The following is a 17,795-nucleotide window of genomic DNA, read 5'->3' as shown; positions in this document are numbered from 1 at the left end:
TGGGCTTTAAGACTTCGCTCAGGACACATTCGTACCAATAGTTTTGCATATACTGTGGGCAAAGTCCAGTACCTAACTATTCAGTATGCAATATAGTAGAAGATGTGCACCATATTCTGTCGGGGTGTGTTCGGGGCGAAGTTGAAAGAAAAGTAATATTTCCTACTAATTATGATGTTGATGCAATAAGGAATTGAGTATTGAGTTTTAAATTTGAACTTGTAAATTATGGAGATTAACACGATTAAACTAATAAGCTCTACGGCTATAGGCTTATAAAGCGCGATCAGTATCAGGCTGCGATCAGTAGGAACTGAGAAATGAGTAAAACCGCGCGGGAATAACTAGTTTATCAAAATTAACAGTAAGGATAAACACCGATCAATAAGGATAGCCACCGATAAGAGCCATAAGTATTTATAAAAGTAACGTCACGTCTTTAATCCCCGAAGCGGTAGGTAGAGGTGGACATTACGGCACGTAATACCGCTATACAATGTACACCCACTTTTCACCATTTGTGTTATAAGTCCCATGTAATAGGGGGTGAGCCTATTGCCATATACTGGATACAATTCCAGACTCTGTGATACTACTGAGAAATTTTAACTACCGAAAAAAGCCAAGTAATACTTTAACCGACCAGGTAATCGAAGCCGAGACCCCTTGTCACCACATTCACTATTTATAAACTTGAACAAAAACAAATAAATACCAACAGATACACGATTATCCAATTATCTACCGTCGTGTGATATTTGGCTACCGGACGTGACGCAATGGATCACTTCCGGTAGGATGGCCATATTTATTATTTCCGAGCGAAGTCGCACTGTTTCGTTTTAATGGTATTCCCCCCATGAAATAGGAAATGGGAGGGTTGTGTTGTACTCCTTTTATTTCAACAGGGGGTTAGCAGAGGTGCTTATATTAAATGGAAAAAGTTTAAGTGTGGGAGAGCCATGCTTCGGCACTGCTGGGCCGGTTCAACCGGAGTTATACCACGGCCGAGCAGAAAACCGACGTGAAACAACCGCAGCGTTGTGTGAGTGATGTTACCGGAGATCCAATTACACCCTTCCCAATCTTCCCAATCCTCGATTCCCCAACAACGCTTAAATTCCTAACCCTCAAAATGCCGGCAACGCACTTGTAACGCCTCTGGTGTTTCAAGTTTCCATGGGCGGCGGCGATTGCTTACCATCAGGTGATCCATCAGCTACCTACGTTTACCGGCTTATTCCATAAAAAGAACAGACAAATCGGGCAAGCTAAATAAAATCGTTTAAACATAGTTTTTTTATTGAAATAGCTTTTAAGTAACCTATGGAGTTTCTTGCTCGTTCTTCTCCATAGGAATATACACTTTGGAACGAGCAAATAGAGCAACTAGAGGGCTGATTGACAGACATTTTGTTTTCTTTCTATTGTAACATTATTTGCTTTGACGTTCCAAAGTACCTTCCTGGTCTATTCGAAATAAATAATTATGACTTTGACTTTGACTTAGAAGCTAAAAAACATAGTTTATTTTTAAATAAAGTCAGTACACTGCGCGACGTCGCCGTGTCTGAGCACGCTGCTCATGATGAGAAGTCTCTCTGTGATTCGAAACTAGTAGAACTTTTCTCTATTAATTTACTTGAGAAAACCGTGATTTTTAGTAAATTTAGCATGTCTCACGATAGTTATTATAAAAATAAGTTTTTTTTAATAGTATTGATGGACTTGACTGCACGGTTGGCGCGGTGGCAGGGCAACTGGCTGCCTTGCAATGTGTAGCGGGTTCGATTCCCGCACGGAGCAGCTCTTTGTGTGATTCACAAATTGTTGTTTCGGGTACAGACCGAGACTCGACACGACCCGACAAGTTCACATAAACATTACACACAGGTGTAATGTGTATGTGAACTTGTATGTTTGTAAACGCACCCACGACACAGGAGAAAATATTAATGTGGGGCAACGTTAAAAAAAAATATACTTGAAAGTACTTACTCCGATTATTCTGCGCCTGAGCAGCGATGAAGACTGCAGCGAGCAGCACCCAGTACATCTCCATAGTGTCAACCACGTCCCGGCCCAGCCTTACTCCTCATCTGCAACAACAGATACATAATAAATTAATACATCTATACTTATATCTATACTTATATTATAAAGCTGAAGAGTTTGTTTGTTTGTTTGTTTGAACGCGCTTACCTCCGGTACTATTGATCCGATTTGAATAATACTTTTATGGGGCTGTAAACGAGCAGACGGATCACCTGATGGTAAGCAATCGCCGCCGCCCATGGACACCCGAAGCACCAGCGACGTTACAAGTTAGGAAGTTAAGGGTTGTTGGGGAATCGGAGATTGGGAAGGGGGTTAATTGGGTCTCCAGTAACTTCACACAACGAAACCTAACCGGTCCAATTCGGTCGAGCCGGCCTAGCAGACTGTTTGTGTTGGATAATGCATTTATCGAGGAAGCCTATTATATATAATTTAAAAAACAAAAAAACTCGACTGCGTTCCTTTATAATATGAAAATGAAAAAACCCTAAAACAAGAAAGTCATCGTAAAATTGAAGCAGTCGGGACCCATTCTAGAAAGCCAGCTGTATGTGCCCTCACTAAGTCTTCATATTTAGAATGGGTCCCGACTGCTTCAATTTTACGATGACTTTCTTGTTTTAGGGTTTTTTCATTTTCATATTATAAAGAAACGCAGTCGGGTTTTTTTGTTTTTTAAATTACCTTTTTTATTTTATTTTCTTTTAGTTTTATTATTTTTATATTTTGATACATATATCTAGTGTCACTCTCACAGTAAATACGAATCAAACGACCCCTATCAAGCTGAAATCCATCGAGTCGTTCAGGCTAGAGAGTGAGCAATATTCGAATTTGGCGCCAAAAATCCGCCATTTTGTTTTTTATTTTTTTTTATATATCCAGTGTCACTCTCACAGTAAATACGAATCTAACGACACCTCACAAGCCAAAATCCATCAAGCCGTTTAGGCTGTAGAGCGTGCCAAACAATTATACATACATACATACATACATACATACATACATACATACATACATACTTACATACATACACTCGAAAAACATAACCCTCCTTCTGGCGCAGTCGGGTAAAAACATCACGCTACGATCACTAGGAGCCCAGCAGAGATAATGAAACCGCGTGGAAGTAGCTAGTATCTTACTAATATTATAAAAGCGAAAGTTTGTGAGTTTATGTGTACATATATTTGTTACTCAATCACGTCAAAACGGCTGAAGGGATCAGTATGAAAGGAGATTGTCCAAAGCTGGCTATTTTTGAACAGGCTGCTCAACAAAAATGTAATTTACCAATAATTTTATTTATATTTTAGTAAATGTCTGATGCTAATAACTTTGTATCAATTAGCATTATAAAAAATCCATTTTTATTGGTATTTGTTATGATATGACCAAGTTTTTGTAGTAGTTGGCTTTGAATTTGACTTTAGTGCTGCCAATCTGCTGTCAATCTGTTGTGTTTTTCGTCAAAATGACAGATATTATTCGCTTTGTTCTTTTGCATTGTTGCACGTTACAACTGCAGTTTCTTGCGTGGGAAAATACAAAGTAGACACATTAGTCGGAAAACATATTTTGTATATTTATTATTATGAAAATAACACTGAAGGCAGGACAGCCATAAAACAATATTGCTGCAACTGCATGGTGGGTCGTAGAACAGTAGGTTGCTGTGCACATATAATGATTATTATTTGGTTTTTGAGCTGGGCAAGGTACCAGAAAATTATTAATCCACCTGCCGAGTTCCTTGACCATATTTTAATTACATATGAATCGAATTAATAATGCATTTTAATAGAAAAAATGATTTATTTCATGCATAACCAGTTTCAACAAAATGTAAAAAAGTATCTAAATATAAATCTTGATACAAAACTAAGTTTGTATCTTCATTCTTACTGATATGAACTAATAAATCAAACAGATATTATTAGCTGAAGTGCTTGTTCAAAAATAGCCAAAGTCCCCTACAAGTTGGTCAATCCCCTTTGGAACAGCGGTGGTTTTTTTTTATGGAACACGCCGATCGATCAGACGTATCACCTGATGGTAAGCGATCACCGCCGCCCATGGACACTTGAAACGCCAGAGGCATTACAAGTGCGTTGCCGACCTTTTGGGGGTTAGGATTTTAAGGGATGTTGGGGAATCGGGGATTGGGAAGAGGGGTAATTGGGCCTCCGGTAACCTCATCACACAACGAATCACAACGCAAGCGTTGTTTCACGTCGGTTAGATTATGGTCTGGAATAACACATAGGCTACTATTCTACCTACAGGAACGCAGGTAAAGCCACTGGCTGAACCTAGTTACGTTATAAAGCTACACGAATAAATCTAGGTGTCATTTTATTATTCCATTATGACTTAAGTTGCATTTTAATGCAAGTGATGCATCAATGTCATGCTTATCTGCAATACTCCATAATTTAAGCAGAATATAAATTACTTTATTATTAATTCTAATTCTAGTTTAAGTGTGGGAGAGCCATGCTTCGGCACTGCTGTGTCGGCTCGACCGGAGTGATACCACGGCCGAGCAGAATACCGACGTGAAACAACGCTTGCGTTGTGTAAGTGAGGTTAATGGAGGCACAATTACCCCCCTTCCCAATTTTCACAATACCTGGTTCTGCAACAACCCTTAAATTCCTAACCCTCAAAAGGCAACACACTTGTAACGCCTCTGGTGTTTCAAGTGTCCATGGGCGGTGGCGATTGCTTACCATCAGGTGATTATAATATGTGAAAGTAAGTTTGTTTTAGGTACGTCTTTTTCACTACGCTCTATCCACACATACCACCGTACTTAGAGTCATTTAATGGTTACTTAACATTATAACAGCCGCGCCGTATGTCCGTAACATTCCTAGACAACCTACAACATTACAGCTCTTCTGTGGTCAAGGAACATGGAGTCGTTCACACAGAATTTAATACTTGGTAATTATATATTTTTTATTTTCGATTTTCGTTGAAACATTAGTTGTATTATTCTTCTGTGGACGAGTACTACTTTTACATATCGTCACGCCTTTAATCCCCGAAGGGGTAGGCAGAGGTGCACGTTATGGCACGTAATGCCACTGTGTACACCCACTTTTCACAATTAATGTTATAAGTCCCATGTATACCGGGCACATTTCCAGACTCCGTGCTACTACTGAGAAATTTTCGAAAAACCGAAAAAAGCCTAGTAATACTTCGCCCGACCCTGGAATCGAACCCGAGACCCCTTGCCCGGTAGTCGCACTTGCAACCACTGGGCCAACGAGGCAGTCAGCTTGTTAGAAAATGTATTCGCTTCAGTCGAACGATTAATTTCCCTCTCCATCCCTCCCACAATCCGCTGCGGTACCGAGGAATGCAATAATATGAGCGCGTACGATGTTTTTTTTTAACTATAGTACTGGTGGTCTTGAGCCCCGGCGAGGGGGCGTAATCGTACGGAATAAATTGTTAAGGGGTATGTTGCTTGGCGGTTATCCCCAAGGTTATTTTCTTTTTCGATCTCTTTGACGGAATATTGGTGTTACATTGTTCTCACATAATTGAACCAACAAAACAATGTAACCAAGTAAGTATTGTGTTGTGAATCTGATTGAAAAAAAGTAACTTTGAGGGTGTAAAATCATCCAATGGCTTCTCCCGTTTTGGGCGAGGCGAGAGGGAGTGCCAGACTCTTACTGACTAAAAACCACCCCGTTCCTACTCCTGCTGTTCGAGCTGGAGCCACGGTAACCTATGGAGTTTCTTGCTCGTTCTTCTCCATTGAAATTTTCGTAAACCCGAAAAAAGTCAAGTAATACTTAAATCAAATCTCATTAAAACCGTTTAACATATTTTTTTTTGTATGTACCCTTTTATTAATGGGAGCAACCCGCCACAACCTCCCATACCGCTGCAACTCCTGTGCACCAGGATCTACAGTAGATACAACCATGCAAACACCGGAACACTGAAGTCTAACGTCTCAGGGACATGAATGACTGTCTTGGATCCCGCAACGAAACAAATCAGAAGATATTATTTGACTGCTGTATTGTCGTTACATTGTTGCTACATATATATACAATAGGTAAATGATCAAATAATGGATCAGAGATATTGTAAGAAATCATTTTTTAAAAACAGTAACGATGGAGTTTCTTGCTCGTTCTTCTCCATTCGAAGCTACACTTTGGAACGAGCGTCTAGCTTCACTCATAGACAGACTGACGGATAATTCAAAAGTGCCTAATATAGGATTCATTGAAATAAATGCTTTAACTTTGACTTTGACTTAGAGGAGAAGAAAAAGAATTTGTATGTACCTACAAATTCTATTACTTGTTTTTGGAATAGCTACCCCTTAACTCCGTTCCCCCTTGCACTTGAAATCAATCGCTCAACCTAAGTTAGGGGGAGCCCTATTTATTTATTTATGATTAGGGAATCAAATTATTTCGGAAAATAATTTCGATTTTCAATTCGAATATGTTGTATTATTAATGGTGATTTATTCGAAATATGGTATTTTTTATGTTGTTGGTAGTGAAGTCTGGGCTCGATTCTAGTTTCGGTTTATTGAAGTATTTCTGCTATGGGGATCATGCTTAGTATATGTCTTTTAGTTGTATCTTAACGTTAACTATTCTATTGGCTGTATAACGTACCCACAAAAACATTTCATGTTAAATGTTGCCAAGACGAGACCATATAGCTCGCACTGTCAAAAAGTAATCAGATCCCGTGTAGAGCCAAGTTTCTAACCCTATACTTTTGAACTGGCGAGTCGGCCGCACGGACTTTTTGCTATTCGTCATATGGGCTTGAGCTTAAAAATCTATTCAATCTTCTAAACTCTTTCCGTGCGGCCAACTCGCCAGTTCAAAAGTATAGGGTTAGAAACTTGGCTCTACACGGGATCTGATTACTTTTTGACAGTGCGAGCTATATGGTCTCGTCTTGGCAACATTTAACATGAAATGTTTTTGTGGGATTTCATTTCTTTTTGTAGGTTGCTTATGATAGAAAGATAAAATGAGCGACAAATTCACCTACTAAACTACTAAATTTATAAGAAAATTGGAAACGTAATCCTAATACTTTTTATCAATGAAAATTAAAACACTAGTATCTAAACCTTTACCTACTAAACTACTAACAATTAAATATTAGGCAAATGGTTTTTTTCTCCGCGATAGCAAACTTTTAAATCACCGAAATATTCCGAAAACTTTTCATTCAACGAGACAACCGTCAACGACGTCTGCCCTCGCGCGTCTGCCCGCGTTCGGGTGCCGCGCTCGCTGACGGGCCGATTATTTTTAGCTACTGCGCGGGGACGAGGGGGCAGGCGGCGGGCGTTGGCGCATACTATACTACTTACGATACTTATGTTCAAAAGTATAGGTTGATTAATAAACACTTACCGAAGTGAAGTGTAGTAATATTATTCATATCTAAGTACTTATGGGTAGGATAATGTTTTGATTTGATGAAAAGTTTGTGTTCTATGTACTTGTGTATAATTTTCAGATCTCAAGCAGGAAATAGGGAATTAAGTTTCCCTATTTCAGATTTTTACCCCTCCGCGGCCGCATTCAGACCTCTAGCGTCAAAAGTTGCGGAAGTCTCGAACAAACTTTCACCCCCTAGTTTAAGGGGTTGGGGGTAAAAGTTCCAAGTTTTAGGATTTTTTTGTTGTTTGGGTACTAATACTAGCTTACATACCAAATTTCAGTTTTCTAGGACTTCAGGAAGTACCTTAAGAATTTTGTTGATCATCAGTGAGTGAGTGAGTGACGAAATCGGGGTATTTTAGATATCAATAAAATCTAAAGTATAAGAGCTATGCAATTGAAACTTTAGAGGTTTATTAAGTCTACCACTGACATTATATCCTGAAAATTTTGTTTATCTGGTATAACCCAAACTCAAGTTATGAAGGTTCAAAAATACGACGAAGCGCTTCGAGAAAAGGTAGGTAGTGCCCTTGCGCTTCGCTTGGCTCGTCTTGGCGGGGGCACTACCGTGCCCCCAGATTGGCGTAAGCTGTAATGTTATATATGTTTTGTAAATAAATAAATAAATAAATAAATAAATAAATAAATAAATCACTTATTTATGGGATTAAATATTGAAATTAATTATTATGTTATCGGCTTACTCACGTAAATGTTTGACGAGGAACTCGACTAGTTTCAAGCCATGCTAGAGGCTCATATTCCCGAGGAGCATGGCACGACATCCAACTCAGACCCTGACCCCAGTGGTGCCTGACCCGAAGAAAATCCTTTAGACGTCCGAATAGCAACTACTTGACCAAAAGCGGTGCTGATTGCTTAGCATCAGGTGACTGGTTTGCTCATTTGCAACCTATTAAAAAAAAAGGGCATTTCCATCGATATCCCCAAACTGAAGGATTTGTAACACAAATAGATTATTGTGGCGGAATGATTTCGCTTTATAATGATGACAGATGGTTTCAAATAGGGAGGGGAGAACATCTGAGTTCTATTAGTTAGCAATTCAATTCGTATATCGATGAAAAAGTTTGATTAAAAATAGACTTTAAGTGTGGGAGCCATGCTACGGCACTGCTGGGCCGGTTTCGACCGGAGTGATACCACGGCCGGGCAGAAAATCTCTCCACCAGAGATGTGCTATGTAGTTAAGCTACAAAACTATCCGGAGCTGCGGACTACCTACCGGGTTACCGGGGCTCTGGTTTGAAAAGCAGTAGTAGGAACAGGGTGGTTTTTAGTTAGTCAGTAAGAGTTTGACACTCTCTCACGCCTCGCTCAAGGCGAGAGAAGTCATTAGATGATTTTCCCCACTAAAAAAAGGTGTGAAACCATGTGACCGTTTCCACTGATATTAAGCTATGTAGCTGTGCGAGGAAGCGCAGCTCGAGTATCTTTCCATATAAAAACATAGCTTAACTGAGTCCGTTTCCACCAATGCTAATAGCTATGTATACCAATAAATATGATTGGTGGAAGCCAAACGCATCCACAGCAACGTAGCATAGCATATCTCTGGTGTTAAAGCATCATTAGTTTGATAAAACACCCGCGGAAAGAATAGCGTTGGTGGCAAATGTATTCTACTCTATCATGTGACCATACGCCTATCAATTCATGTTAAATTAAATATATAGATACAACATACATACATACATAACCTCACGCCTGTCTCCCATGGGGGTAGGCAGAGACAATGGAACGCCAAATGCCACGGTTCTTACACACTTTTTCGCTTCATCAACAGTCATCAGTTTTTTCATGCATGCTCGTCGGTTAAGGGTACTTTTAATTTGGCCCTTTTTTAATATATATCGCCAATCTGGTCGCTATATGTCCGTCTGGGGCGCCCTCTACCGACGGTCCCATATTCGCCTTGTATATTTCTTTCGTAAATCTGCTTTCACCCATCCTTTCTACATGTCCATACCATCGTAACAATATACGTAAATATATAGAACTTGTGATAATTCGCTAAAAATGTAGAGTACTTGACCACCCGGCAAATTTAACAAATGCACATCAATATACACCTCAACTTCAATGCAATTTTTACTTTATTCCCAGTAGAATAGAGTTGTAAATACATTAACCGTCGAGTGTAACCACACATGCAGTACTTAGAATTCGTATTAAGACGTAAAAGACCCCTTGTATTGCAAAAAATAGGGGGTAAAAACCTCTTAAGTGAAAAAACCCATGAAATTGCATTCTATTTGCACTCGATTTGGGGTTTTCGTGTGTACACATGTTTAATGGTATTTGAGGAATGGAAGACAAAAAAAATAGCTGTATAGTGAGGGCAGATATGTCGTGGCCCGGAGGTAATTTTTTTTTTATTTAAAAAAAAACGTTGCCTCACACTAGGATGTTCTCCTGTGTCGTGGGTGCGTTTACAAACATACAACTTCACATACACATGACATTTAGACCCGAAACAATAATTTGTGGATCACACAAAGAGTTGCTCCGTGCGGGAATCGAACCCGCTACCCGTTGCGCGGCAGCCAGTTGCCCTGCCACTGCACCAACCGTGCAGTCATAAGCATATGCAGGTTTAAGACGCCCGCTTCTCATGCATGAGGGTGCGGGCTCGATACCTACCAACGGCAAGTACCAATGTGACTTTTCCCGAGTTATGTGTACTTTATTGTACATTAGGATTTTCTCCTGTGTCGTGGGTGCGTTTACAAACATACAAGTTCACATACACATGACACTCAACATGAAATAACAATTTGTGGATCACTCAAAGAGTTGTTCCGTGCGGGAATCGAATGCGCTACCCGTTGCGCGGCAGCCAGTTGCCCTGCCACCGCACCAACCGTGCAGTCATAAGCATATGCAGGTATAAGACGCCCGCTTCTCATACATCAGAGTGCGGGCTCGAAACCTACCAACGGCAAGTACCAATGTAACTCTTTCCGAGTTATATAGAGAGTACTCTAAGATTATTTAGACACCACTGACAAACGGTGAAGGAAATATCGTGAGGAAACCTGGTGATAAATAATACGCAGTATGACGTTCAAGAATAGACAATTTTAATAAAAGTTAGTAAGTTACATAAGTGAATTAACAGATGGCGCTAGTGTACATAGTAATACTAATAGACAATAGACAATTATTTTGTTATAATATTAACACCTGGACTAATAATTTCTGATTGTAAGTTTTCCATCGTGGGAGAGCCATGCTTCGGCACGAATGGGCCGGCTCGACCGGAGTAATACCACGGCCTCACAGAAAACCGGTGTGAAACAACGTTCACGTTGTGTTTCACCGAGTGAGTGAGGGTACCGGAGGCCCACCATCCCCCCTACGTAATGTAATGGCGCAGTTCAACTCAATTCGATTACCCCAGGAGGGTACCAACTACACTGGAGAATCCCTCTCTGGACGTCCATACTCAGAGTTCAACCACCCTGAGCGTGGACGTCTAGGCCGCCCCACATCGTACTCTGGGGGGGCAAAACTGCGCGCATTACAGCTCGAGGCAAGAGCAAAATAACTTCGGCGCCCCCTGCCACGCTGAATGTGGACTTCTGCAACATCAGGGGAATCCATTCCAACCTTAACGCTGTCCACTACCATCTTGAGACAGCAAAGCCCGCCTTGCTCTTTTTAACTGAGACGCAGATATCGTCTCCGTTGGACACATCGTACCTCACCTACCCTGGGTATGGACTGGAGCATTCCTTCTTGCCTAGGGCCGGGGTGTGCGTGTACATTAGAGACGATATCAGCTTTCGTCGCCTCAGAAATCTTGAAGGTAGGGACCTCTCCATCTTATGGCTGCGTGTAGATAACGACGACCACCCCCGTGTCTATGCGTGCCTATACAGGTCCCATAGTGGTGATAGCGAGACTGACCGACTCATGGAACACATCCAGACGGCTGTAGACTCTGTACAAGGGCAGATACCCTCTGCAGAAGTCGTTCTACTTGGCGATTTTAACGCCCACCACGCCGACTGGCTTGGTTCTAGTAGAACTGACCACGCGGGGAGATCTGTCCACGACCTAGCCCTTGCTTCTGGCCTGACACAGCTGGTTACCGCGCCTACGCGCATCCCAGATGTGGAAGACCAGAGGCCTTCACTGTTGGACCTTCTGCTGACCTCTCACCCGGACGGCTACAGTGTGTCCGTTGTTGCTCCCCTAGGCTCATCGGACCATTGTCTCGTCCGGAGCTCTGTATCTTGGACGCGCTCGCCGCGTCTAGAAGATGCACGTCTTCGCCGCGTATGGCACTATAGGTCGGCAGACTGGGATGGGATGCGGTCCTTTTTTGCATCCTATCCTTGGAGACAGGTTTGCTTCTTGCAGGATGATCCCAACGCCGCTGCCGATTCTGTCGCCGATGTGGTGCTACAGGGGATGGAGCTGTTCGTCCCATCCTCTCTGGTCCCTGTCGGTGGCAGGTATCGGCCCTGGTTTGATTCGTCTTCCAGAAAGGCCTCACGCAGGAAGCGTGAAGCCTATCGAGCCTGGGCCGATGCGGTGGTGGCACGGGATGTAAATACCAGCACTTTTAAAAAGGAGTATAACTTTGCTTCCAAGTCCTTCAAAAGAGTTATTGCAGGGGCTAAGTCTCAGTACATCGGTAGAATTGGCGAGAAGCTTGAACGCCTTCCTTCGGGAACTCGTGCGTTCTGGTCGCTCGCCAAAGCTATCGAAGGCAATTTCTGCAGGCCGTCATTTCCACCTCTGCACATGGGGGGGGATTCGTTGGCTCATGGCGCAAGGGATAAAGCCCAACTTTTGGGTAAAATCTTTGCGTCCAACTCGACACTGGATGACGGGGGGCGTGGGCCGCCTGCCGTGCCGTGGTGTGGGTGGCATATGCCAGATATCCGATTCCACCAGCGTTCGGTACGTTTGGCGCTCCTGTCCCTTGATGTCCAAAAGTCGAGTGGGCCCGACGGGATTCCACCCCTTGTGTTAAAGATGTGCGCTCCGGAGTTGGCACCAGTTTTAACACGTCTTTTTCGGCTCTCTTACTTTTTAGGCGTAGTACCGAAATCCTGGAAGACGGCCTTGGTCCACCCGATCCCTAAAAAGGCGATCGAACAAATCCGTCCAACTACAGACCGATAGCCATAACTTCCCTCTTCTCGAAAATAATGGAGTCCATTATTAACTGCCAGCTCTTGCGGTACCTAGAAGATCACCAACTACTCAATGACCGACAATACGGTTTTCGTAAAGGTCGGTCGGCTGGGGATCTTCTGGTTTACCTGACACACCGTTGGGCACAGGCGATCGAGTCTAAGGGGGAAGCGTTGGCAGTGAGCTTGGACGTGGCGAAAGCCTTCGACCGGGTTTGGCATAAAGCGCTTCTTTCGAAGCTTCCTTCCTATGGGCTTCCCGAGAAATTGTGCGAATGGGTCTCCTGCTTCCTTACAGACAGAAGCATTAAGGTCGTTGTCGACGGGGAATGCTCCGACTCTCTGTCTGTGAACGCAGGTGTCCCTCAAGGCTGCGTGCTATCACCTACCCTGTTCCTCATCCATATCAATGATATGTTGCAAATCAGCGGCATTCATTGTTATGCGGATGACAGTACAGGTGATGCCTATTATACCGGCCGCGCTAACATTTCTCGGGAAAACGTCATCGAAAGCCGAAACAGACTTGTGTCAGAAATCGAGACTTCTTTGCAGAGAATCTCAGATTGGGGTGAACTTAATCTGGTCCAGTTTAACCCTACTAAGACACAGGTCTGCGTGTTTACCGCTAAGAAACTACCGTTGGTCGTCTCACCTCAGTTTCAAAGTACCCCTCTGACTGCCTCAGCCGGTATTGGAATACTTGGCATCAACATTTCGAGCGACGTCCAGTTCCGTGGTCATCTGGAGGATAAGGCTAAATTAGCCTCGAAAAAGCTTGGTGTGCTCAACAGATCGAGGCAGTATTTCACTCCAGCCCATCGCCTGCTTCTATATAAGGCGCAAGTTCGGCCCCATATGGAATACTGCTCTCATCTTTGGGCGGGGGCACCCCAGTACCAGCTTCATCCTCTGGACCGCGTTCAGCGGCGTGCGGTTCGGATTGTTGAGTGTCAGGAAGTTTCAAACCGACTTGACACTTTGGCAATGCGTAGAGATGTAGCTTCATTGTGCATTTTCTATCGCTTATACCACGGGGAGTGCTCTGAGGAATTGTTTGGTCTTATTCCTGCCGCTTCTTTTCGCCATCGACCCACACGACAGCATTTCCATCCCCACCATATAGATGGTTGGCAGGCCACAACTGTGCGCTTCTCGCGCAACTTTCTGCCTCGCACAGCAAAACTGTGGAATGAGCTGTCGTCGGCGGTATTTCCGAACCGATACGACCTTCAAACCTTCAAGAAAAGAGCATACTCCTTTTAAAAAACAAAGGCCGGCAACGCACCTGTGACTCCTCTGGTGTTGCGGGTGTCCATGGGCGGCGCTGATCGCTTACCATCAGGTGACTCGTTTGCTCGTTTGCCTCCTATTCCATAAAAAAAAAAAAAAAAAAAAAAGTTTGAAATCGCCAATCCTGCATTGAGCAAACGTGGTGATTAATGTCGTGTGAGGAGAGGCCTTTGGTTAGCAGTGGGCACTTATAGGCTCTTAAATAGAGAGTTTGCCATAATCTCCGCAGGCAGGCGGGTTGGAGATCGCAGTGTAAATGTAAATCAGGTTTATCAGAGAGCGCTGCTGCACGGTCTCTCGGTCAGTTCTCCTACACCCATGGAAAGACTAAGGGTGGTATACAAATGTATTCTCCACAGAATTAAATCTACACTAATATTATAAGGCTAAAAAGTTTGTTTGTTTGTTTGCGCGCTAATCTCAGGAACTACTGGTCCGATTTGAATAATTATTTCTGTGTTGGATAGCGCAATTATCGAGGAAGGTTATAGGCTATAAATCATCACGCTACGATCAAAAGGAACCGAGCACAGCGGGCGGAGCCGCGTGAAGCAATCGAAACAATGTAACCAAGTATTGTATTGTGAATCTGATTGAAAAAGAGTAACCTATGGAGTTTCTCGCTCGTTCTTCTCCATCTACACTTTGGAACGGACAAATAGAGCAACTAGAGGACTGACCGACAAACAGACGTTATTAATATTATTATACTTGCTTTGACGTTCAAAAATGCCTTCCTGGTCTATTTGAAATAAAATAATTTTGACTTTGACTTTGAAAGTAACTGGTAATGAATATAAATTAATAAACAATTAATACTATAAACGATGTTCTAAAAGTTAAGTCACGATTCTAAAGTTGCTAATGTTCCACCGACAGGTGGCGCTAATTGTCATGAAATATGCCACGAACTTTAAGTACCCGTCTTTCTATTCGATTTACGCCCAAATACTGAAAAGCTGCTCAAATTTAAGTTGTACTTAAATATCGTGCTGTCTCTGTCATTTTATGAAGAATTAATAGTGACAGAACTACATTTGAGAGCGTCTTAACATTGAGTAGCGTTTGAGTATTTGGACATTAATTTGTTACAAACAAAGCGTTTATTTCGATTAAACTATATACAGGTATTTTTATAATTTTTAACGTCAAAAATATAGTAGTCCAAGTGTGTGAGAGCCATGCTTCGGCACAAATGGGTCGGCTCGACCGGAGTTACCAAGGCCTCATAGAAAACTGACGTGGAACAACGCTTGCGTTGTGTGTGTGAGGTTTTCGGAGGCCCAATTACCCCTTGCCTGTCCCCGATTCCCCAACAATCCTTATATTCCTAACCCCCAAAATAATTGTTGTCTGGACTTTAAAAGAGACTATGATCTCTGAGTTTGTTTCGGCATTTCTTCTCAGAGTAGTCGGATAGGAAATGCCGGCCTCATCTAGCTATTTGAAATATTGACGTGTAAAAGAGTTACATTGTAACCTATTTGCAGAAATAAATATCATTTATCATTTTATCATTTATTGGCGATTGCTTAGCATCATGTTGCTCGTTTACCATAAAATTGATTGCTTGATGATTTTTAATTTCATAACCCTTATTGGGTCATATTTAGTCCGTTTTAAATTAAAATCGAAAAAAAAACTATTTAACTTACTAATACCACAATCCTTTAAAAAAAACAATATTAATAATTTCAAAACTTGATTCCTACAAGCTTTTTATTCGGGAATCGAACCCCACAACGCAACATGCGCACCCCTCTCAAAAGGATCAAAGGGCGTGGTATGTCGCTAATTTGACATTAAAACTAATATTTGTCTAGCCAGGGGTAAGTCTCGTGGGACGCGGGTTCGTTCCCGGGTAGTGCAATAATCGATTGTAATTTATGGCTTGGTATTTTTGTGTGTGTGTGATATTATTTATTGAGATTTATTGTTTTTTTTAAGGGGGGGGGGGAGGGGATTCATTCGATGACTTCTCCCGCCTTGGGCGAGGCGAGAGAGAGTGTCAAACTCTTACTGACTAAATCTGACTAAAAACTACATTATTGGAGAAAATCTCTACTAGTTTCGAGTTACAAAGGGACTCTTTATCATGAGCAGCGTATGTAGAAGCGGCGACTGATTTTTAGTTACTCCAACGATTTCTCCCGCCTTAGGCTCTCTCTTTTCCAATCAGATTCACAATACAATACTTGGTTACATTGTTTCGATTGCTTCAACTATGTGAGAACAATATATACTTACTAATACGAAAGTTAAAAAAAATGTTTGTTTGTTTGTTTGAACGCGCTAATCTCCGGTCAGCTAAACTACTGATCCGATTTTAATAATTATTTTTGTTTGGATAGTGCATTTATCGAGTAACGCTATAGATTATAAAACATCACGCTATGTCCAATAGGAGCCGAGAAAAAGTAGGTAGTATAAAATAACACTGCATGGTTGGCGCGGTGGCTGGGCAACTGGCTGCCGCGCATCGTGTCGCGGGTTCGATTCCCGCACGGAGCAACTCTTTGTGTGATCCACAAATTGTTGTTTCGGGTCTGGGTGTCATGTGCATGTGAAATTGTATGTTTGTAAACGCAACCACGACACAGGAGAAAATCCTATTGTGGGGCAAAGATTTCTTTTTAAATAAATAAAAATAAAATAAAAACACCAATATTAACGTAACGTCACGCCTTTTATCCTCGAAGGGGTAGGCAGAGATGCACATTACGGCAATATTCAACCAAAGAAATCTAAAAAAAGAATAAGCCTACATAATACTAAATGTAAAAAAAATCCTATTCAACCACAAATCACAAACATAATGATTGTAAACACAATTTACAACCAACCCGCTAAACGTCAACAGCCCGCCCCCAAAGCGACCCTACCAAAAATCGGCCCCTAACATTTTAAACTTAAAATTTAAATTTTAAACACTGCCGGTGACATTTAAACGAATATTTATAAAGATTTGTCTGGTTAATCTTGTACTAATTAAAATTGAAGCATGGGAAACGGTTTAAAAGTCGGTCCCCAACGGGTTTTACTTAGTTTTAAATAGAGGGGGCGCAGTTTTGCATACATTATAAAGTTTTAATCGTACTATCTGTTTTTTTGTGTGATGGGAATCTGTTAGCAATGAGTGATTGTGTCTGGTCACGCTATTTTCTATTATGTTGTTGCTGTGTTGTCGATTTGATTCGGGGGTCGAGTAAATACTGGTACTTTTAATGTTAAAGGACGCTAAAAGAGCAGACTGGCATCTGTAAGGACTTATAATTACTTGCTATACAATGTACACCCACTTTCCATCATCTATATGTTAATACGTGTGCAAAAACTTTGGACCAGTTTTTACGAAAATTACGCGAACGTAGGAGCATAAAATTTGGTACTTACACTTATAGTTTATGTGTAGGAGAAGTGCAGAACGCTAATATTTTTCAAAAATAATGCTTATAAAGTACATTAAATCAATAAATAAAACATTACATACACTACCATGCATAGTATCTGATCGTATTTGACAAAACGTCAAAATCGACAGACATTGCGATGTTATTCTCACGTCTCATATGAATAGAGTTTTCCTGTTCATGATGCGCCGGAATATATTAATTTGTATTTTACAAAACTATAGCAATTAGTAACATAATAGCATAGCACTAAGCAATTAGTTAAATAAAAATTATCCTTGAACGTATGTTAAGTGGTATTGTAAATTAAATCGTATATGGTCGAATTTCGACCACTAGGCGACCACTAGTTTGTATTATAAGTCCCGTGTAATAGGGGGTGAGCCTATTGCCATATACTGGACACATTT

General features: G+C 41.6%; 1 protein-coding gene and 1 long non-coding RNA gene across 7 annotated transcripts in view; both read right to left on the bottom strand.

The window, feature by feature from the left end:
- LOC118280932 (igLON family member 5-like) overlaps positions 1 to 17,795 on the bottom strand; it is a 251,111-nt gene that overhangs the window by 149,125 nt on the left and 84,191 nt on the right. For all 4 annotated transcript variants that reach the window (XM_050700737.1, XM_050700735.1, XM_050700738.1 and 1 more), the window contains one exon: positions 1,999 to 2,099. In XM_050700737.1, coding sequence (XP_050556694.1) covers positions 1,999 to 2,062 — 64 coding nt within the window. In that variant the 5' untranslated portion in view covers positions 2,063 to 2,099. The remainder of the gene's footprint in view (positions 1 to 1,998; positions 2,100 to 17,795) is intronic.
- Positions 1 to 17,795, bottom strand: part of LOC126911860 (uncharacterized) — a 91,776-nt gene that overhangs the window by 20,508 nt on the left and 53,473 nt on the right. The gene's annotated exons all lie outside the window — the stretch shown is intronic.

Source organism: Spodoptera frugiperda, chromosome 19, assembly GCF_023101765.2.
Source record: "Spodoptera frugiperda isolate SF20-4 chromosome 19, AGI-APGP_CSIRO_Sfru_2.0, whole genome shotgun sequence".
In the NCBI taxonomy this organism is placed as follows: domain Eukaryota; kingdom Metazoa; phylum Arthropoda; class Insecta; order Lepidoptera; family Noctuidae; genus Spodoptera; species Spodoptera frugiperda.
This window is presented reverse-complemented; position numbering and strand designations above follow the sequence as displayed.